The 23,478-nt window shown below is 36.4% G+C and overlaps 1 protein-coding gene across 4 annotated transcripts in view; it reads left to right on the forward strand.

Annotated features, from left to right (window-relative positions):
* Positions 1-23,478, forward strand: part of HMGCLL1 (3-hydroxymethyl-3-methylglutaryl-CoA lyase like 1) — a 195,246-nt gene that overhangs the window by 92,811 nt on the left and 78,957 nt on the right. The window contains exon 8 of one of the 4 annotated variants that reach the window (XM_032409626.1): positions 4,490-5,069. The exons of the other annotated variants lie outside the window; for them this stretch is intronic. Coding sequence (XP_032265517.1) covers positions 4,490-4,543 — 54 coding nt within the window. The 3' untranslated portion in view covers positions 4,544-5,069. Of the gene's footprint in view, positions 1-4,489; positions 5,070-23,478 lie in introns of those variants that run through there. 4 annotated transcript variants of the gene reach the window in all.

A 23,478-nucleotide genomic window follows, 5' to 3' on the forward strand; every position in this document is an offset into this window, starting at 1 on the left:
GCTATATACTTCCCTACAAATTTTAGCATTGTTTGTTGTAGTTATGTGAAAAATGCTGTTGGTATGTTGATAAGGATTGCATAGAATCTTTAGATTATTATGGCTTATATGAACATTTTAATGATATTAATTCTTCTAATCCATAAGCATGATATAGCTTTCCATTTCTGGAAACTGTCATCTTCAGTTTCTTTATTTAACATCTTACAGATTTCAAACTGCATGTCTTTCCTGCTTGGTTAAATTTATTCCTAGGCATTTTATTCTTATTGATGCAATTGTAAATGGGGTTGCTTACTTCATTTTTCTTTCTTCCTCTTTGTTATTACTGTATAGAAATGCAACGGATTTTTCTTTATTTTCTATCTTGCAACATTACTTAATTCATTTTGTAATGCTAACAGCATTTTGGGTCTAGTCTTTAGGGTCTTATATATAGTATCATGTCATTTGCAAATAGTGACAGTTTTACTTCTTCCATAACAATTTGGATTTTTTTTTTTTTTGTCTGATTGTTGAAGCTAAGATTTTTAGTACTATGTTGAATAAAACTGGCAAGATTGGATATCCTTGTCTCATTCCTGATCTTAGGGGAAAAGCTTTCTGCTTTCTACCATCGAGTATGATATTAGCTGTGGGTTGTTCATATGTGGCCTTTACTATGTAGAGGAATGTTACCTTTAAACCCACTTTTTTGAGAGTTTTTATTAAGTGATGTTGAATTTCATCAAGTGCTTTATCTGCATCTATTGAGATGATAATAAGATTTTTATTCCTCATTATGTTAATGTGGTATATCATGTATATTGATTTGTGGATATTGAATCATCCTTGCATCCCTGGAATAAATCCCACTTGATTATGGTGAATGATCCTTAATGTATTATTTATTTGGTTTGATAATATTTTGTTGAGGATTTTGCACCTATGTTCATCAGAGAAATTAGCCTCTTAGTTAATTTTCTTTTTTAATAGTGTTTTTATCTGTTTTTTGTTTTTGTTTTTTGTATCAGGGTAATGATGGTTTTGTAGAATGAATTAGGAAGCTTTCCTTCCTCTAATTTTTTTGGGATAGTTTGAGAAGGATAGATATTAACTCTTCTTTATATGTTTGGTAGAATTAACCTGTGAAGCCACCTGGTTATGGAATTTTGCTTGTTGGGAATTTTTTTATTACTGATTCAATTTCGTGGATGGTAATCAGGCTTTTCCAATTTCCCATTTTCCTTATTCAGTATAGGAAGAGTATATATTTCTAGGAATTTCTCCATTTCTTTTAGGATGTCCAAATGAGGGTGCATAATTTTTCATGGTAGTCTCATAATTCTTTGTATTTCTGTGGTGTTGGTTGTTATTTCTCCTCTTTCATTTCTGATTTTATTTGTGTCCCCTCTCTTTTTTTTTTCTTGATGAATCTGGCTGTCAATTTTGTTTACCTTTTCAAAGACCCTGATCTTAATTTTGATAATCTTTTCTACTGTATTTTTAGTCTCTATTTCATTTATTTCACTCTGATCTTTATTACTTCCTTCTACTAACTCTGGGCTTTGTTCTTTTTCTAATTTCTTTAGGCATAATATTGGATTGTTTTTTTGAGATTTTTGTTGTTTCTTGAGATAGACTTTTTTCCTCTCTTAACTTCCCTCTTAGAACTGCTTTTGCTATGTCTCAAAGATTTTGATCCAATGTGTTTCTGTCTTCATTTGTCCCCATGTATTTTTTGATTTGCTCTTTGATTTTTTTGGAGACCCACTGGTTGTTTACTAGCATGTTGTTTGGCATCCACTTGTTTGTTTGTTTTCTTTTTTTTCTTGTAATTTATTTCTAGTTTCATTCTGTCATGTTTGGAAAAGATCCTTGATATAATGTCAGTCTTGTTAAATTTATTGAGACATGTTTTGTGTCCTAACATGTGATCTCTTCTGGAGAATGTTCCATCTACACTTGAAAGAATGTGTATTCTACCATTTTTGGATGGAATTTCTGTATATATCTGTTAAGTCCATCTGGTCTAATGTGTTGTTTAAAGCCAGCATTTCTTTATCGATTTTCTGTCTGGATGATCCACCCATTGATGTAAATGGGGTGGTCAGTTTCCCTACTATTATTGTATTACTGTCAATTCCTCCCTTTATGTCTATTAATATTCTATATATTTAGTTGCTCCTGTGGTTGGGTGCATAGATATTTATAATTGTTATATCCTGTTCTTGGATTGATTCCTTTATCATTATGTAATGTCCTTTTTGCCTCTTGTTACAATCTTTGTTCTAAAGTCTATTTTGTGTTATATAATATTGCTATCCTAGCTTTTTGTTTCCATTTGCATGGTATGTCTTTTCCATCCCTTCACTTTCAGTCTCTCTATATATGTTTAGGTCTGAAGTTAGTCTCTTGTGGGCATCTTAGAGGTGGGGCTTGCTTTTTTTATTCATTCAGTCACCCTATGTCTTTTGATGGAACATTTAGGGTATTTGTATTTAATTATTGATAGGTTTATACCTTTTGCCATTTTGTTAATTGTTCTCTTGTTGTTTTTGTAGTTCTTCTATGTTTCTTCCTTCTTCTCTTGCTCTCTTCCCTTTTGATGAGTGATTTTCCTTGATGTTATGCTTGAGTATCTTTGTCTTTAATTTTTGTGAATCTATTATAGGTCTTTGGATTGTGTTTACCATGAGGTTCATATACAACATCCTAAGTGTATAGAAGTTAATATTAAGCTGATGGTTGCTTAAGTTAGAACACATGTATTGATGATGATGTTAATAAGGACATTTTTATTCCTCCCTCTCCATGTTTTATGTATATGATGTCTATTTTCTCTTTGATTTTGTGAATCCCTTAATTAATATTTTAAACAGAATTGATTTTCCTTTTTTTAATCTTCATACTAGCTTTATACTTGATTGATTTACTACCTTTTTATGTTTGTATGTTTGCTTTTACTAGTGAAATTTTTTCCATTAATAATTTTCTTCTAGTTATTGCCTTTTCCATTTAAAGAAGTCCCTTTAACACTTTTAATAAGGCTGCCTTAAAGGTGATGAACTTTAACTTTTGTTTGTGTGGGAAACTCTCTCTCCTTCAATTCTGAAATAATCTTGCCATGTAGAGTATTCTTAGTTGTAGGTTTTTTTCTTTTTAGTACTCTGAGTATATCATGCCACTTTCTTCTGGCCTGAAAAGTTTCTGCTGAAAAATCAGCCGATAACCGTATGAATTTTCCTTGTATGTAATTAGTTGCTTTTCTCTTGGTGCTTTTAAGATTTTCTCTTTAATTGTGGACATTTTAATTATTCTCTGTCTTGGTGTGGACCTTTTTGGGTTCATCCTATTAGTGGTTGTTTGTTCTTCCTGGACCTGGCTGTCTTTTTATTCCCCACCTTAGGGAAATTTTCAGCTCTTATTTTTTTAGTAATTTTTCTGTGTCTTTCTCTCTCACTTCTTCTTCTGGGATCCCTATATTGTGAATGCTAATATACTTGATGTTGTTTCAGCTTCCTTAACCTATTCTTGTTTAAAAAAAATTTTGTTTTTGTTGTCCATCTTGGGTGCTTTCCATTACCCTTTCTTCCAGATTGCTGATCCATTCTTTTGCATCTGCTAATCTACTGTTGATAGTGCATTTTTCATTTCAGTTATTGTATTGCTCAGCTTTAACTGGTTCCTTTTTAAAATTTTTTTCTGTTGAAATTCTTACTGAGTTTATCTACTCTCAAGTCCAGTGGGCTTCTTTATAACAATAATTTTGAATCCTTTGTCAGGTAGATTGCTTATCTCTGTTTCATTTAGTTATTTCTTTTTTTAAGCTTTGTCTTGTTCTTTTGCTTGAAGCATATTCATTGACTCCTAATTTTGTCTAACTTTCTGTGTTTGTTTCTATGAGTTAGGTGAAACAGCTACCTGTCCCAGTCTTAAAGGAGTGGCCTTGTATAGGAACATCCCCTTTGTAGACTGCATGTGCCTGGAGGCTTTGGCTCTCTGGCTGGAGCTGGGATAGAATTGGGTTGGGTGCTTCATACAGGATGTGTCCTGGCAGCATGGGCACAGGCAGGAGATGTCTCAGGTTGGTTTGTGTCCAGGATGCCTTGGCAAAATGGCTGGAGCTGTAGTGGGTACACACTGGGAGTGTCCTATTGTATGCTATGCAGGAACATCCTTGGTGGGACAGCTATGTATGGGGTGGCATCGGTTGGGGGGACTTTGTTGGGAGAACTATATTATGGGGACTGCTAGAGCTGGTGTGGGCTAAGGGCTCGGAGCTCACTGAGTCAGCAGGCTGGCTAGATGCCTGGACTCTGCTCTTATCTGAGCTATCAGTGTGGAGAGGGAATGGAAACAATGGTGCTCCCCAATACCTCCAATCCCAGAGAGAGAGCTCCAGCAATTTCCCCACCATTTGATCGAATACTTTAGGGTAAATAAATAGGCTTCCTTAATTTAAAGTCTAGGCGCCCTTCAAACCACTGCTTTTTTTGCTATATTGCAGGTCAGACAAATCTGTGCACAGCCCCAGCCCTATCCTTCCTTCTGCAGTTCATAGTATAGAGGTAGGATTTCCATTGCTACCATGTCTGGTTCTTTCCTGCCATTCGTCATATGGTCGCTCTATCCCTTGTTGTGCAGAAGCAGTTCATTCAGCCCTCAGTTCCTCTTCAGGAGGAATTGCTCCATATATAGGTATAGACTCAATGTGTCTGTGTGAGGAGGCAAGCCCAGAGTCTTCTTATGCCACTATCTTGAGCCCCTCAGTCCTGAATTTATTCTTTCTAAAGTATAAATCTTCGTAGATCTACGTCTGGTTTTATCAACTCTTACGTGCTCTCAGCCATATAATTTAATAGAGTATAATGGCATTTTGAGGAGTACAAAATACAAAGATAGAGTGTTCTATTGTGTTCATGTAATGTTCTAGTTGATAATTTGGTGCTCTATTATGAGAAGATACAGCACTGAAATATTCTATATTTTGTTTAACATATTTTTCTGATATTGCAGACATCCTTTTGTCTGCAAATCCCTGGTTTTTGTCAAACATATGCTTTTAGATAATCAAAGTGAAGAGATCTGGAAAGTTGGATGATTAAAAATTACTTATTAAATTCTAATAACTTAGTTATTTTGAATGTTTTTATTTAAAACAATACATATAAAAATTTTAAGGGTATATCTTAAAATTAGTGTTAGTTTGTTAAACTCAGCTAAAAATAGGTTCATGTGATGTTTTTAGAACCTAAGATTTTGACAACTAAAGATAAGACTGTATCAAAACTTTCTTATGAGGCTGAAAATCAGTATGTAAAGCTTTATGTCATAGACCTGAAGTGTACAGTTGTTTGGCAGAAGTTAAAAAACAATGTGAAGATCAAGTCCTAGAAAAAGCTTATTTTGACTTTGTAGTATATGTGCACAAATCCATATTTATCCTCTGGAAGCAAGCAAGGAGTATTGTATTGAATTAGAACAGAAACTGATATCCCATGGACTTTTGGGTGTGGGAATTTTTACAATTTTCCCTTCCTAGGTATTCTAGTTTCTAAAACAATAGAGAACTAGGCATCACTTCAGGATTCTGTGTTCAGCTACAACTGTAACTTATTAAGTGTTCCTGACCAGCACGTTCCTGAAGACATCTGTCTCTCCCACTACCCCCACCCCTCTGATATGGATATTCCTTTTTTCAATCTCTCTCTCTCTCTCTCCTCCTTCTCCTCTCACTTCTGTCCTTCCCTTCCCCTTCCCTTTCTCATTCCTTCATATGGGTATATCTTCTATATGATAACACTTTTAGTAGTAATTTATTTGTATAGCACATTTACTATATGATGAATGACAATTTAGTTATTTGGGATTCAGGGTAATAGTGCAAAATCTGGGCACCCAAATTTCTGCCTCTTGAAAATGCCAAAATGCAAAATATTGCTGACTCCCTATTGTGATTTTAATGGTTAACAAGGACTATTTGAGGAAGTAATGTTTAAAATCATATGTAAAGCATGAGAACTAACCCCTATAAGGGGTGAGTCTGTGTGTGCATGGCAGTGTATGAAAAGAGTACTTCAAGCAGATGAAACACCACTTGGTCAAAAGTACTTGGGAGAGGGGAGGATTATGTCCTAGGAACTGAGAGAAGACGAATATATTCAGGAGAGAAGCTAAGCTTTATGACATATGCTGAATTAGTTGAATTGCAGAGTGTCTATTTGGAAAGAAGCGAGGACCAAAATCCTGGGTCATTTTCTCATCCTACAACAGCCATATTAAGGGTCAGGAAACAACCCTGGGCCCAAGTAAGATATAGGGAGCATGCATGGGAACCGGTATAAGATGGAGAGACCCCTCTAAAATGCCATACCCTCAAAGGCTGAACCAGCAAAAATTCCACCTCACAAGGGGAGAAGGCAAGAGTATTCATTATGGCTTTGACTATGTATAGAGGAGAAACACCTGGTCCCTCTTTATACTTAATAACCTTTTGTCAACCCCCATGTGGATGCAGGGTTCAAATTCACATCACCTGCAGAATGAAAGAATCAGGCAGATAAATTACCTTTAAATGGTTGTGGGTTAGTGACACCTTCAGGTCTTTTCTGAAAGAAAACATCTTCAACTTAAGATGAACTATTTGGGATATGTGTGTATGTGTGTTGTGTGTGTCAAGGGAGGGAACGGGCTAAGAAGGTGGGTATTCTTTTTTTTTTTTTAATTTTATTTATTTATTTGAGAGAGAGAGTGAGACCTAGAGAGAGTGAGCCCAGCCAGGCAGAGGTAGGGGGACAAGCAGACTCCCCACTGAGCAGAGAGCCCGATATAGAACTAGATCCCAGGACCCCCGGATCATGACCTGAGCTGAAGGCAGACCCTTAACCAACTGAGCCACCCAGGCACCCCAAGAGGGTGGGCATTCTCATCAGCTCCTGTGGCAGTTGGTAGGAAATGTATCTACAGGTGTCTATAACTGTGTTTTCTACTCTTGTACTATGTGCACAAGCACCAGGTAACTATGGGAAGTAGGACAGAAAAATGGGGGCAGGGGGCCCAGGAAAGCAAGAGTGTACTTCCAGCTGGTCTTACATTGCCCCAGAGCTTAAGTTGTAGTCACAGTATAAGTAGGTAAAGAAGAGGGTAACAGTGGTTTATCTAAGAAGCAACATGATGTAAAGCTGAGGAGGCAAGGTTAAATGAACAAGTGAGGAAATGGTCAAAAAGCAGAGACCTGCTAAGGAAGCTAAAAGTTGACCTTGTAAAGTTCTTTTGTCTCTTTTGTCATCCATATCTATACAGTTTGATAAGTCAGTGACAACATAAGAAAGAAATATACACTGCTGCTCTCTTTGAAACTGAGTGTAGCTGAGACCATCTTTAATGTTTTGGAACTTGTATGTCCATAAACGGAGCTGGATGTGGTGCTGGACTGTCCCTGTAAACACAAGTGTGCTGGTCCCCGGAAGCACTAAGGCTGAGTTCTCCAGGGTTCTTTTCTCCTCTCCCATCCCTTCCCCAGTAACAACAGCCACAACAACAAAATGACCAGCTTTACCTTTAGTGGAGGAGAGAAAATGTCTTGGAAAAAACTGCCAGTGTTTAAATAGAAGGGAAATCAGAGAAAGTTCCACTTCATTATGAACGGGGCTAACCTTGGCTTCGGGAAGCAGTGGCCATACTTCATTTTTTAAAATGGAATCTTTGAAGTGGCTTCTAGTAAAATTGGTGGTGGATGTGGAGTGGATATCATTTGCTTTAATTTAGGGCTTGAGAAACAGTTTACAGTGCTCTAAACTGGAAGTTAATATTAAGGCAAGGAGACATATAATAAGTGGAAACTTGGCCACAATGGTAGGAAACAAATGAGAGTTATAAATGGAACATCCCCCTCAGTCTGGAAAGCACATACTAATCGTGGAGTAGAGAGATCTTTCTTGGGTTCCCAGGTTTTATTGTGTGTTTTTATTACTTGAACATATGACTTACTCAACTGTACATAATTGTATGGAAGTCAAGAATTCATAATTATCAGGTATTTAATATAGAGAAATAATTCTGAGACTACAGCTATAAGTGTGGGATATTTATAACCACTCAAAACTGAAAGAGCAAGAAAATGAGGTGACAAAACATACAACATTTTAGTAATGGAAGAAACGTATGTGAACCAATATACTTGTCTTAATTTTTTATGTAAAAATTGAGTTTCACCCTTCTCATGTTTCCAAGTACCTGAGTAAAACACTAGTGAACAAATTATTTAATCTACTTAATACCAGACAATTGCACAATCTATTTTTTTCTCAAATGACTTGTCTTTATAACTGGGTAAAAACGGAGTAAAACAAATGAAATCCAGTACCACAAAAAACAGTACGTGTTAATTGGTGGCATGGAGACAGACAGAGTAGGTGATACCTCACTCTGTATTTTCAAAACTTTTTGATTATAATTTTTTTTTCTACACAATTAGCTTTCTCCAGCACAGTATTCTGTTGGAAGATATTCTCATTGGAAGGTGGGATAATGTGTAAATTATTTAAAAAGAAAAAAATAAAAGAGGACAAGAAGTCCAGCAGAAGTTTAGCATTGTCCAAATTTCAAGTGTGTACAAGCAGGGCTCCTGAGCCATAAAAGTCAGTGTGAACAAGATGAACAAAGTACCTTCCTATTTTTTTCAAGTGTTTAGATTGCTTATATCGGGAATGAAAAATGATTAAATATTTGAATGATGTTGCTTTCTTTTGTTTACCTCCAATATCTTTTTATTAATATAAACTCTCTGGTTTTAGCAATAGGTGATCAGTTAGTTTTTTGTTTTCAGAGATAACAATTTTTATCTGTTTCTACAAATCCCAGGTGTTGTTTAATTTTTTTGTCAGAGAGAGAGCGAGCACAAGCAGGGGGAGCAGCAGGCAGAGGGAGAAGCAGGCTCCCCGCTGAGCAAGGAGCCCGATGTGTGGCTCGATCCTAGGACCTGAGGCAGAGGCAGACACTTAACCTACTGAGGGACATAGGTGCCCCTCTACAGGTATTTAAAAGAGGTAGAAAAGCAGCTTCTGAACTAGATGGCATTGTAAACTGGCATTCAATTAATCAGCATATAAAAATACACGAAATTCTACTGTAATATGCTAAAAATGAAAGTATTTAATCTTTATACAATGGATTATGCTTAGATCATAAGCTTGAAGCTCATCACAAAAGAAAATATGTCCAAAAATGCTCTGTGTCTCCTACAGCAATGCATCCCTGCTGATTAAATAGGCAAATGTTATAAAAATTGATTGAGGTTTTTTGTTTTTTTTTTAAGATTTTATTTATTTATTTGACAGAGACAGACACATTGAGAGAGGGAACACAAGCAGGGGGAGTGGGAGAGGGAGAAGCAGGCTTCCCACTGAGCAGGGAGCCTGATGCGAAGCTCCATCCCAGGACCCTGGGATCATGACCTGAGCCGAAGGCAGACGCTTAACGACTGAGCCACCCAGGCGCCTCAAGGGTTTTTTTTTTTTTTTTTCTATTTAGAAAAGATTCTATGAGACTGTAAAGAAAAACACTGAATTCATCAGCAGAATATTTTGTTTTGTTTTTAATTGTGGTTTAACTTTGCAAAACAATCCTTGTTTTCCCAACTATATCAGGACCTTTAATTTACAATTGATTGACACTCTGGGATAAAGGGGTATGCATGGAGAACCCTACACCTTGTGATCTCCATTCTCACCAGTCACAGTTCTCAGGATCCAGGAAAATCCCTAACACATATTAGATCATCTTCCTTGGGAGCCAAAGGCTGAGTGGATTGAAGGTGCAGTCCTGGAGAACAGAAAAGTAGAATAAAGAACCATGCAGCTTGGAGTAGAAAGTGAAGAGTGGACTTATTTGATGTCTTTTCACTCCCTATGAGCCTGAATGTGGTGCTGTTTGCTTCATTTTCTTGAAATTACCTAGTGTTCACCCAGTGGGTACTCCTTTTTTTCACTTACGACTTGCAACATTATGCTTAGACACTGAGTTTTCCATTACCTATAGAATATGATATTGAGAAAGTTTCATATTTTTCTAGATTCCCATTCCCTCATATGCAAAATGTCTATCATCCTAGAAGATAAAGAACATGTTCATATCTCTTTCATGAAATTTTCATCAATACATAGCAGTTAAAGTTAATCAAAATATCTTGTTTGCTCTTCTTAGAAGTTTTGATTTTATTAGCATGACCATTTTATTCCGAAAATTAGATTAATGGATGTCTCTCTCTTTGTCTTTACATCTGGGTGCACCAAGTAAGACAGAAATCCTCGGCTAAAGCTGTTATTTCATTTTCTTTGCACATAAGAATGCAAGTTTCAAATCAGGAGGACAGACTCATCCTGGTAAATATTTTTACCAGTTTTTAAAAAATAACCATTCTTAATTTAAAATGAATCCTTGTTGCTGTTATCACCTTCAGGAAAAAAAAATAACATCTATTCATACAGTTATTTTCTTCCCACTCTAGTCTTTCTTCTCTTTAGTACTTAACTTTGGCTTTTATATTATTGGTGGCTCTTTGGGCCAGGATATGATATAATTCTTCCCTTGGCATAAGAGATGGAAATTTCAAAACTCACTATCTTTTCAAGCACCTCTCTTATTCATTCTGTAAATGTCTCATCTTATTGTTTTAATCTTGTGTTCAAGATCTTGTTTTCAACCAAGTACTCATCACATCTCTCTCAACACATATGGTTTCAATTTGGAAATCTTGTTGTTTTGCCCTATTTGTATAAACACACATTCAGCTTTTCATTTTCTAATTTTTTCCAAGTTTTTTTCTCAATTTTTTTGTCTCTTGGAAGTTCATATTTACAAGGAAACTGTATATACCACATATAATCTTGCTACTGAATGTAATGTGAATGCTCATTTTCCTTTAGAATTTTGGTTTGAAATTGGTCAGTTTGGTATTAATGTAAAGTATTATTCTCTTGACTAGTTTTTGACTTATTGTAATGTAACAAGTTAATGGTTGTATGCCCAACACTACAAACAAAAACAAGCACACACACAGAATATTGGAACCACTGATAACCCTACTAAGCCAAAGTCAAAAATCCCTCAGCTTTATTGTTTGAACAACTTTCTCATATGTTGCCAGATATTTCTAGCTCTGGGCTGGAACTAGGTAGAAGTAATACATGTTACTAATATGGCTGTTAGATCACGTAATATGGCTTGAACTAGGTAGAAGTAATATATGTTACTAACATGGCTGTTAGATCACGTAATATGGCTTGAACTAGGTAGAAGTAATACATGTTACTAACATGGCTGTTAGATCACGTAATATGGCTTGAACTAGGTAGAAGTAATACATGTTACTAACATGGCTGTTAGATCACATAATATGGCTTGAACTAGGTAGAAGTAATATATGTTACTAATATGGCTGTTAGATCTCATTTTTATAAAACTACTCACTGTAGCATACCAAACTTGGTTTTAGGACTCTCAGTAAAAGTTAACTTCAAGAATAGTCAGTGGAGTAGAGAAGTTTAAGAAGTGCGTGTCAAATGTGGAATCCCAAACTGGAAGCTACAAAGTTTTTTTCCATTATTTATAAATTTCTTTAATATAGAGCAGAACATACAATGGAAATTATGCCTATCAGTTGTGACCATTTAGAATTATTTTATAATTTATTTTAAAATGCTCACTTAACCAAAAATTTGTCTACCTTCCATGGGACAGTGTCTCTGCTATTAGGTATGATAGACAAAAAGAAGCAGATGAAATACCATCACTTTACTCAATAATATTTTCATCTCTCAAAATATTGAAATCATGTCAAATTGTTTAGGTAATGTTATTTTCACCTAGGTTACAAATTTAAGTTCTACAGACTTACATTTTTAAAAATCTGTGTAAGGGGTGCCTGCGTGGCTCAGTTGGTTAAGCAACTGCCTTCGCTCAGGTCATGATCCTGGAGTCCCAGGATTGAGTCCCTCATCGGGCTCCCCACTCAGCGGGGAGTCTGCTTCTGCCTCTGACCCTCTCTCCTCTCATGTTCTCTCTCTCATTCTCTCTCTCTCAGATAAATAAATAAAATCTTTAAAAAAAATAAAAAATAAAAATCTGTGTAAATAATTAAAAATCAGGTTATGGATACATATTTCTAAAGACTTCTCAAATTAAGTAAAATATATTTTGTAATAATTGTCTTTTTGTGATTGTATTGAGATATAATTGAAATCACCATAAGTTTCAGATATACAGCAAAATGATCACACTTACATTTATTGTGAAATTATTACCATGATAGGCTTAGTTAGCATCCATCATCTCATATAGATACAACAAAAAGAAAAAGCAAAACAGAAATAAAAAAATTTTGCTTGTTACGAGACCTCAGGATTTACTCTAACAACATTTCTGTGAGTCATACAGCAATGACAACTACAGTCATCATGTTATATGTTATATCCCAAGTGTTTATGTATCTTATAACTGGAAACTGGTACTTTTGACCACTTTACTCCAAATCCCCCTTCCTCTACCATGGTCTCTGTTAACCAAAAATAGAATCTTTTTTTCTTAGTTTGGTGGGATGTTTTGTTCTTAGAGTCCACGTGTAAGTGAGATCATATAGCATTTGTCTTTCTCTGTCTGACTTATTTCACTTAGCATAGTGCTCTCAAGGTCCATCCATGTTGGCAGAATTGGCAGGATTTCCTCATTTTTTATGGCTGAGTATTTCATTGGGTGTATATATACCACAAAAACTACTTCTTCCATTCATCTGTCACTGCTGCAGTGGACATGGGATACACATAACTTTTCAAGATAGTGTTGTAGGTTTCTTTTGGATATATTCCTAGAAGTGGAATTCCTGGGCCATGCAGTAGTTTTATTTTTATTTTTTGAGGATTATCCATATTGTTTTCCATCGTGGCCATACTTGTTTACAATCCACCAACAGTACATAAGGGCTCCCTTTCCTCCTCATTCTTGGCAACATTTGTAATCTCTTGTCTTTTTAATGAAGGCCATTATACAGGTATGAGGTGATAACTCATTGTCATCCCTACTTCATTCCTTTAGGACAGCTTGGCTGGTATAGAAATATTGATTGACATGTTTTTCTTTAAAAAAAATATTTGAGAGAAAGAGCACGAATTGGGGAGGAGGAGAGGGAGAGAGAATCCGAAGCAGACTCCATGCAGAGCACAGAACTTGATGTGGGGTTCAAATTCACAACCATGAGATCACAACCTGAGCAGAACCAAGAGTCAGATGCTTAACGGACTGTACCACCCAGTCATCTGTACAGTTTTTTGTTTCAGTATTTGAGTATATCCTTTTCTTCTCTACTGGCCTGAAAAGTTTCTCTTGAGAAATCCACTGATAGTCTTATGTGGGTTCCCTTGTGTGTACGTCTCTATTTTTTCTTGCTAATTTTAACACTCTTTTTTGTCTTTTTTTTTAAATATAGTTGACACAAAATGTTACATTAGACATAAGACACTACTATAACACCATTGACCATATTTCTTATGCTGTACCTTTTGTCCTTGTGACTTATTCCATAACTGGAACTCTGTATCTCCCATTCCATTTCACTAATTTTGCCCACCCTCTTACCTCCCTCCCCTCTGGCAACCATCAGCTTATTCTATATTTATGAGTCTTTTTCTGCTTTTCTTTTTTTATTTTCCACATATAAGTGAAGTGATATTGTATTTGACCTTCTTTGACTTGTTACATTTAGCATAATACCCTCTAGGGACACCCATGTTGTTGCAAATGGTAAGATCTTATCTTTTTATGGCTGAAGAATATTCCATTGTGTATATACATCATTTATTTTTTATCTCTTCATCTATTTTTTTTATTTATTTGACAGAGAGAGACACAGCGAGAGAGGGAACACAAGCAGGGGGAATGGGAGAGGGAGAAGCAGGCTTCCCGTGGAGCAGAGAGCCCGATGTGGGGCTCAATCCCAGGACGCTGGGATCATGACCTGAGCCAAAGGCAGACGCTTAACGACTGAGCCACCCAGGCGCCCCTATCTCTTCATCTATTGACAAACACTTTAGTTGCTTCCATATCTTGCTATTATAGATAACAATACAGTGATCATAGGGGTGCATATATGCTGATAGATACCCAGTAGCGGAATTACTGGATCGTATAGTATTACTATTTTCATCTTTTTGAAGAACCTCCATACTGTTTTCCACAGTGACTGCACCAGTTTACATCCTCAACAACAGTGTACAAGTGTTCCTCTTTCTTCACATCCTCACCAAACACTTGTTATTTTTTGTCTTTTTGATTCTAGCCATTCTGACTAGTGTGAAATCGTATCTCATTGTGAGTTTGATTTGCATTTCCCTGATGATTAGTAATGTTGAGCGTCTTTTCATGTGACTGCTGGATATGTTTATATCTTCCTTGGAAAAATGTCTATTCAACTGCTCTGTCCATTTTTAATGAGATTATTATGTGGTTTTGATTTGTATACATTCTTTATTTTAGATATTAACTCCTTATCAGAGATATCATTTGCGGAATTTTCTCCCATTCAGTAGGTTGCCTTATTGTTTTGTTGATAGTTTCCTTTGCTGAGCAAAAGCTTTTTTAATTTGGTATAGTTGCAATAATTTATTTTGTCCTTTGTTTCTTTTGCTTAAGGAGATATATCTAGAAAAATGTGACAAGGCCAATGTCAGAGAAATTACTGCTTATGTGTTCTTGAGGATTTTTATGGGTTCAGGTTTCACATTTAGGTCTTTAATCCATTTTAGTTTATTTTTGGACACATGAGAAAGTGGTCTAGTTTCATTTTGTTTTTGTTTTTGTTTTTTTTTAAAGATTTTATTTATTTATTTGACAGAGAGAGAGCGAGAGCAGGAACACAAGCAGGGGGAGTGGGAGAGGGAAAAGCAGGCTTCCTGACGAGCAGGGAGCCCAATGTGGGACTCGATCCCAGGACCTTGGGATCATGACCTGAGCCGAAGGCAGACGCTTAACAACTGAACCACCCAGGCACCCGTTTCTTTTTTTTTGCTTGTGGATATCTAGTTTTCTCAGCACCACATATTGTAAAGACTCTCCTTTCCCCATTGTACATTCTTGCCTCCTTTGTTATAGATTAATAATAAGAGTTTATTTCAGGGTTCTCTATTCAGTTTTCCTGACCTGTGTGTCTATTTTTGTGCCAGTACCATACTGTTTTGATTACTCTAGCTTTGTAGTGTATCCTGAAATCTGAGTTTGTGATACTTCCGGTTTTTTTGTTCTTCTTTCTCAAGATTGCTTTGGCTATTTGGGGTCTTGTGTGGTTTCATACAAATTTGAGTATTACTCTAGTTCTGTGAAAAATGCTATTGGTATTTTGATAGGGATTGCATTGAATCTAGATAGTTTTGGGTAGCGTGGACATTTAACAGTATTAATTCTTCCAATCCATAAATCTTGACATTTGTTTGTGCAGTCTTCAATTTCTTTTATCAACATTTTATAGTTTTTAGAGTACAGGTCTTTTACCTCCTTGGTTAAATTTATTCCTAGGTTTTTTTAATTCTTTTTGGTGGAATTGCAAATAGAATTGTCTTCTTAATTTCTCTTTCTACTACTTCATTAGTAGTGTATAGAAACACAAAAACTTTATGTATTAATTTTGTATCCTGCAACTTTACTGAATTCATTTATTCTAATAGTTTTTTGGTGGAGTTTTTTAGGCTTTTCTATGTATAGTATCATGTCATCAGCAAATAGTAACAGTTGAACTTCCACGCCAATTTGGATGCCTTTCTTCCTTCTCTGATTGCTGTGGCTAGAACTCAGTACTATGTTGAGATAAGTAGAGAGTGGATATCCCTGTCTCATTACTGATCTTAGAGTAAAAGTCCTCATTTTTTAACCATTGAGTATAATGTTAGCTGTGGGTTTTTCATGTATGGCCTTTATTATGTTAAGGTATGTCCCCTCTAAACCCAATTTGTTGAGAGGTTTTATCATGACCTGATGTTAAATTTTGTCAAATGTTTTTTTCTGTATATATTGAAATGATCATCTCATTGTTATCCTTCCTTTTGTTGTTTATCACATTGATTGATTTGCAAATATTGAACCATCCTTGCATCCCTGGAATAAATTCCATTTGATTGTGGTGAATAATACTTTTAACATATTGTTGCATGTGATTTGCTAATATTTTGTTGAGGATTTTGCATCTATGTTCATCAGGAATATTGGCCAGTAGTTTTCTATTTTTGTAGTCTTTATCTGTTTTGGTATCAGGGTAATTATGGCTTTACAGAATATATTTGGAAGCTTTTCTTCCTCTTTTATTTTTTGGAATAGTTGGAGGAGAACAAGTATTGACTCTTCTTTAAATGTTTGATAAAAATTCACCCGTGAATCTATCTGGTCCTGGACTTTTGCTTGTTTGGAGTTTTTTGATTACTGATTCAATTTTGTTGCTACTACCTCGTCTGTTTAGATTTTTTATTTCTTTCTGACTCAGTTTTGGAAATTTGCATGTTTCTAGAAATTTGTCTATTTCTTCTAGGTTATCCAATGTGTTGGCATATAATTTTTGGTAGGATTCTCTTATAATCCTTTGTATTTCTGTGGTGTCAGTTGTTACTTCTTTTTTATTTCTGATTTTACTCATTTGAATTCTATTTTCTTGTTGGGTCTAGCTAAAGATTTAGCAATTTTGTGTCTCTTTTCAAAGAACCAGTTCTTGGTTTAATCAGTCTTTTCCATTGTTTTGTTTGTTTGTTTACTCTTTGTTTCATTTGTTTCTTCTCTGATCTTTATTATTTCCTTCCTTGTACTAACCTTAGGCTTTCATATTTTTCTTTTTCTAGTTCCTTTAGGCATAAAGTTAGACTGTTTATTTGAAAATTTTCTTGTTTTTTTCAGGTAGGCCTGTATTGCTATAAACTTCCTCCTAAAAACTGCTTTTTCTGCGTTCCAAAAATTTTAGACCATTGTCTTTTCATTTGTCTCCATGTATTTTTTCATTTTCTCTTTAATTTCTTCATTTACCCATTGGATGTTTAGTAGCACGTTGTTCAGCCTCCATGTGTTTTTGTTTTTTCCAGTTTTTTTCTTGTTACTAATTTCTAGTTTCATACCACTTTGGTCAGAAAAGATGTATAGGATTTAAATCTTAAATTTATTGAGACTTGTTTTGTGGCCTAACATGTGATCTGAATTGGAGAATGTTCCATGTGCACTTGAAAGAATGTATATTCTGCTGTTTTTGTATGGAATGTTCTCTGTTAAGTCCATCTCTGCTAATATGTCATTCAAAGACACTATTTCTTTATTGATTCTGTCTGGATGATCTATCCATTGATGTAAGTGGGGTGTTAAAGTCCCCTACTATTATTGTATTACTGTCAACTTCTTCTTTTATGTCTGTTAACATTTGCTTATGTATTTAGGTGCTCCATTGTTGGGTGCATATATATTTACATTGTTGTAACCACCTTGGATTGATCCCTTCTGTCTCTTGTTATAGTCTTTATTTTAAAGTCTGTTTTGTGTGATATAAGTATTACTATCTTGACTTTTTTTCTCCCTTTCCATTTGCGTGGAATGTCTTTTTTTATCCCTTGACTTTCAGTCTGTATGTGTTATTAGATCTGAAGTGATTCTCTTCTAGGAAGCATATAGATAATCTTGTTTTTGAAAATCCATTCTGCCACCCTGTATCTTTTAATTGGAGTATTTATTCTGTTTCCATTTAGAGTAATTATTGATATGTATGTACTTACTGCCATTTTGTTAATTGTTTTCTGGTTGTTTTTGTAGTTCTTTTCTGTTCTTCTCTTGATCTCTTTCCTTGTGATTGATGACTTTCTGTAGTGTTATTCCTGGCTTTCTCTTTATTTTAGATTTCAGGTTTGTGGTTATCATGAGGTTCATATATTGCATCCAAAGTTTATAACAGTTTATATTAAGTTGATGGTCACTTAATTTTAAACATATTCTAAAAGAACAGTTTTATTCCCCTGTCCATGTTTTATGTATAAGTTGTCATATTTTAGGTCTATTTTTCATAATTTTCTTCTAATTATGGTCTTTTCCACTTAAAGAGGTCCCTTTAGCCAAAAGGGACCTCCTGGAAGCCTGGTTTAGAAGTGATAAATTCATTTAACTTTTGTTTGTCTGGGAACTATATCTCCCTTCAATTTTGAATGATAACCTTGCTAGGCAGATATTTTTGGTTGTAGGTTTTTTCCTTTCAGCTCTTTGAATATATCATACTACTCCCTCTGTCCTGCAAAGTTTCTACTGAAAAATCAGCTGATAGCCTTATGGGGTTTCCTTTGTACTTTTTGCTTCTCTCTCGCTTTTAAAATTCTCTCTTTATCTTTAACCTTTGACATTTTAATCATTATGTGTTGTCGTATGGACCTCCTTGGGTTAATCTTGTTTGCAACTGTCTGTATTTCCTGAACATGGATGTCTGTTTCCTTCCCCAGGTCAGCTATTACTTTTTCAAATAAGTTTTCTGCCCCTTTCTCCCTCTCCTCTCCTTCTGAGACTCTATAATGTGAGTGTGTGTTTGCTTGATGACCCTTAAGCTGTCCTTTTTTTTTTAATTATTATTTTTTTCTGTTCAACATGGGTGCTGTTTTCCAGCTCAACTGATCTATTCTTCTGTTATCTACTAAACTGTTGGTTTCCTTTAGTATGTTTTTCATATTAGTTTTTGTATTTTTCAACTCTTATTGGTTCTTTTCTATATTTGATGTCTCTTTGTTGAAGTTCTCAGTGAGTTCTTCCACTCTTCTCTCCATTCTGCTGAGCCTCTTTACGTTCATTATTTTAAAATCTTTATCAGATACATTGCTTATCTCCATTTTATTTAGTTCCTTTTCTCAGGTTTTTTCCTATTCTCTCATTTGGAGCATATTTGTCTATTTCCCTATTTTGCTTGACTTTCTGTGTTTTTGTGAATTAGAGCAAGTACTTGACCTAAACTTGAAGGAATGGTCTTACGTATGGTCATCCTGGTGACACTAGCTGGCTAGAGCTGTATCTGGCATGAGTTCAGGCTCCCAAGGCACTCTGTGCTGGGGCAACCATTATGGGATGGCGGGAGCTGAATTGGGTATGGCTTGGGGGCCATCACCAGACTCTGTGCAGATGGAACCCTGACTAGATAGCTGAAGCTGAGGCGGGTGTAAGCTGGTGTATCCTTGTGTTCTCTGCAGCAAGGGCATCTTGGCAGGACTGTTGAAGCTGAAGTAGGTCAAGCTGGGATGTCCTAGAGTTCTCAGTGCAGGGGGTGACATGGTGGGGACCTAAAACCAAGGTGGGCACAAGCTGGGGTTCCCAGGGTACTCCGTGCATGGGGCACCTTGGTTGTGTGAGGAGACATGAGCCGGCAGGTCTTGGAGCACTGTGCACCAAAGGTACCCTTAGCAAGCTATCTGGAGCCAAAGTGGTGTGGGCCTGGAGTGTGCCAGTGTGCTTTATGCCAGTATTCTCTTGGTGGGATAGACAGAATTATAGTGAGTGCTGACCAGTGTCCTGGTATGTGCCATGTTGGGGCCAACTCAGTGGGATGGCTGGGTCTGGTGTGAACTAGGGGCTCAGGGCTCACTGAGGCAGTAGGCCAGCTAGGGTACCCGGACTGTGTTCCCATCCACTGTGTCATTGTGAAGGGGGATCTTAAACCATGGGCTGACTAGCTCCTTAAATCTGGAGAGTATTCTAGTGGCTCCTTGCTATTTGGAAGGATTCTAATACTAGTCCCTTTATATTCTGGTTGCTCTTTTAAACCACAGCTTTTCTTTTTCTTCTTCTTCTTCCTTTTTTTTTTCTTTTTTCCTATGCCCCAGTGTTTCCAGGGCTGGTATGGGCTAGGCCCAGGACTCACTGAGGTGGCTGGTCAGCTATGGCACCTGAAACCTTGCTCCCTTCTGTGCTATTAAGTTGTAGAGGAAACTTGAACCATGGAGCTCACAGCCCTTCAGACCCAGAGGAAGTTCCAGCAATTCCCCTGCCATTTGGCAGGGTTCTGGGTCTGGTTCCTTTATATTATAGTTGCTCTTTTAAACTATAGCTTTTATTTTTCTGTGCCCTAGAGCAGACAAATCTGCTGTCTCATTACCATCTCTCTCCACTGTAATTTGCAGTGTTGGGGATCAGTGTTCCCTTCACTATCATGTCTACATCTCGCTGTTCTCTCTCTTTTGCTATGTAGAAGCTATTCAGTCAGCACTCCCTTCTTCTTCAGGAGGAATTACATTATAAATAGGTGTAGATTTGCTGTGTCCATGGAGGAGGTGAGTTCATGGTCTTCTTATTTTACCATCTTGGACTGGGATTCCCCCATCTTGGACTTTTGACAATTTATCATGTATCTCCATGTAGCATTATTTGGGTTCAAAGTATTTGGGTCTCATGGGCTTCTTTGATCTGGATATGTACTTTTCTCCCTATGTTTGGGAAGGTTTCAACCAATATTGTTTTAAATACACTTTTTGTCCTTTTGTATTTCTTATTTCGTGGAATTCCCATGAGACTATGGTTCTTCTTTTTTTCATGGTATCTCATAAGTTCTTTTGTCTTTCTTTGCTCTTTCATTTTACTTCTCTGACTGGATAATTTCAAATGTCCTATCATTCGAGTTGTGGATTCTTTCATCTGCAAGGTTGAGTTTGCTTTTGGAACTCTCTTTGGAATGCGTTTATTGTATTTTTCAGCTTGAGGATTTCCGTTTGTTGTTTGGTTTGGTGGTTTCTATTTAACTTCAGAATTTGTTCACTTAGCATTTTCCTAATTTTGTTTAGTTGTCTGTGTGTTCTTATAATTCACTAAACTTCTTCAAAGGACTATTCTGAATTATCAGACAATTCATAGATTTCCATTTCCTTACAGTTAGTTATTGAAGCTTTATTAATTTCCTTTGGCAGTGTCCTGTTTACCTGATTTTTCATGATCCTTGAGTCCTTATGTTGTTATCTGTACATTTGAGTAAGCAATCTTTTCTTCGCAACATTGCAGGTTTGCTTTGTAGGAGACAGTTCTTCACCATTCAGTTAGGTTTGAGTTTCTGGACGTGTCTGCTTGTAACATCCTTGGGCAGGTGGGGCCTGCCATTAGGGTCTATTTTTGGAAAAATCAACTATTTGAGCTCAGAGGTCAGGGTTGGGGGATGACAGTGATTGAGAACAGTTGGAAATTACTTCTGTGTGGTTCCATGTCCAAATGAGTTTGTAGGATAGGCTCTGTGGTTACCAGGAATCTCTGCTCAGGCTTACTAAATAGTTGTGATTGACTACTATATTAAGCAGTAGCTGGGGATATGGATTAGCTTCCCTGCCTTGACAGGGTTCAGTGTGATCTTAGATGACCCATGTTCCATGTTCCCTGACCCAGTAGGGCCACTGGTTTTACTTTGTGGGTGATGAGCTCTGTTAGCTCAAGCATTGGTCAGTTACACAATATCCAAGTATTCTTATCAGCCTCTCTGATTAGATGGGGTGAGGAGCCATGCTCTATGGTGTGTAGGGCTGTGACAGCTCTCCTGCCTGGGGAGAACAGGGAGGGTGACATCAGTAGCTACACCCAGCAATGGGTGCTGCTATGAATTAAGTCCACATCTGGATGTAGCACTGGAACCCTCCATGCTTAGTACTGGTTTTGCTTTGAGGATGATTGGCTGTATATCTATATCTATCTCTATAGAGTGATAGAGAAGTGTCTATAGATAGATATAGACATAGAGATAGATATATATAGATATGTAATTTGAACAGTGAAGAGCTCTAAGTAGTGGGAAGAATGCATACAAGAGTAAGCTTGATTACTGTCTGATCTTGGAGAGTTTCCTGTATGAGCAGAGGGAGTTTCCGCTGTCAAAGGAACCCAAGGGTGACAATGTATGCACCAAACATGAATGAGCTTTTTATTGTTATCCTTTACTGGCAATGGACAACTATTTGATGATTGCAAGTCAGGGCAAGTTGATTAATGCCTTGTTTCAGGAAGCTCACTCCAAATTCTATGTGGAAGATGAACTTATATGATTTTGGGTGATGCAGAGAGATAAAGGCAAAGTTACAGAGACTAGAGACACAGACAGTAGGGCAAAGACTACTACAGTTGTCCCTTCCTGATGATAAATGATTAGAGGGAAAACAGAATAAAAGACACATATGAAAAATGTTATTTCAATGCAGACTCAGTGGGACTAAGAATTGCTTGCTTGCTTATTTTATTCATTCATTCATTCATTCATTCATTTATTATTTGTGAGGGTGGTTCAGGAAATCAGAGTAATGACTCCAAGACTGCAAGTTTAGAAAACAGGTGATTAGGATATTTTATCTTTCCAAGATATTGTAAACTTTATGAGAAAAAAATGCAGTGTTAATAATCCATATTTCATGAATTTATGTTTCACATGACCACAGCAAAATAATTCATCAGGCCTGCCTCAGTCCTTAAGGCAAATAGACTTTTGGAATGCCTGTCTGCCAAATAATTTAACAGTACAGTCAAAACTAAATCCTGCATTTATTATTTTATTGTTTAAAGCAGTTTTAAAGGGGCATATTATTTGGGTTTTTTCCTGGTTTTATTGAGATACAAGTCACTGTATGAGTTTCAAGTGTAAAGCATAAAGGTTTGACTACATATTTTATGAAATTATTACAGCAATAAGTTTAGTTAACATCTAACATCTCATAAGAAATTTATTTATTTGCGAGAGAGAGAGCACAAGCCAGGGGAGAGGCAGAGGGAGAAGCAGACTCCCTGCTGAGCAGGGAGCCCAATATGGGGCTCGATCCCAGGACCCTGAGCTCATAACCTGAGCCAAAGACAGATGCTTAACTGACTGACCTCTAACAGTTTTCATATGTAACAGTGATATTATAATTATCATGTTGTGTATTATATCACTAGTACTTATTTATAACTAGCAGTTGGTATCTTTGACCACCTTGCTCCAGTTCCCTCTCTGTCCACCCTCCACTTCTGGTAACCAAAATTCTGATCTCTCTAGGGTTTTGTGTGTGTGTGTTTTAAATTTGGATTCTAGATTTAGATGGCATAATTCAGTATTTGCCTTTGTGCAACTTATTTCGCTTAGCATAATTTCTTCAAGGTCCATCCATGTTGTTATAAATGGCATGATTTTCTTGTTTTTTATTGCTGAAGAGTATTCCATGGTGTATGTGTGTGTGTGTGTGTGTGTATATATATATATACACACACACCAAACTATCCATTCATCCGTCAATGGACACTTAGGTTGTTTTCATGTCTTGAATGTTATAAATAATGCTTCATTGAACATGAGGTACAGATATCTATTTGAGTTATAGTGTTTCCATTTCCTTCGGATATATTCCCAGAAGTGGAATTGCTAGATCATATGGTAGTTCTATTGGTAGTTTTTGTTTGTTTTATGAGCCTCCATACTGTTATCCTTTGTGGCTGCACCAGTTTATAATCCCACCAACAGTG

The sequence above is a fragment of the Phoca vitulina genome, unplaced genomic scaffold (genome assembly GCF_004348235.1).
Source record: "Phoca vitulina isolate PV1807 unplaced genomic scaffold, GSC_HSeal_1.0 scaffold11, whole genome shotgun sequence".
NCBI lineage: Eukaryota > Metazoa > Chordata > Mammalia > Carnivora > Phocidae > Phoca > Phoca vitulina.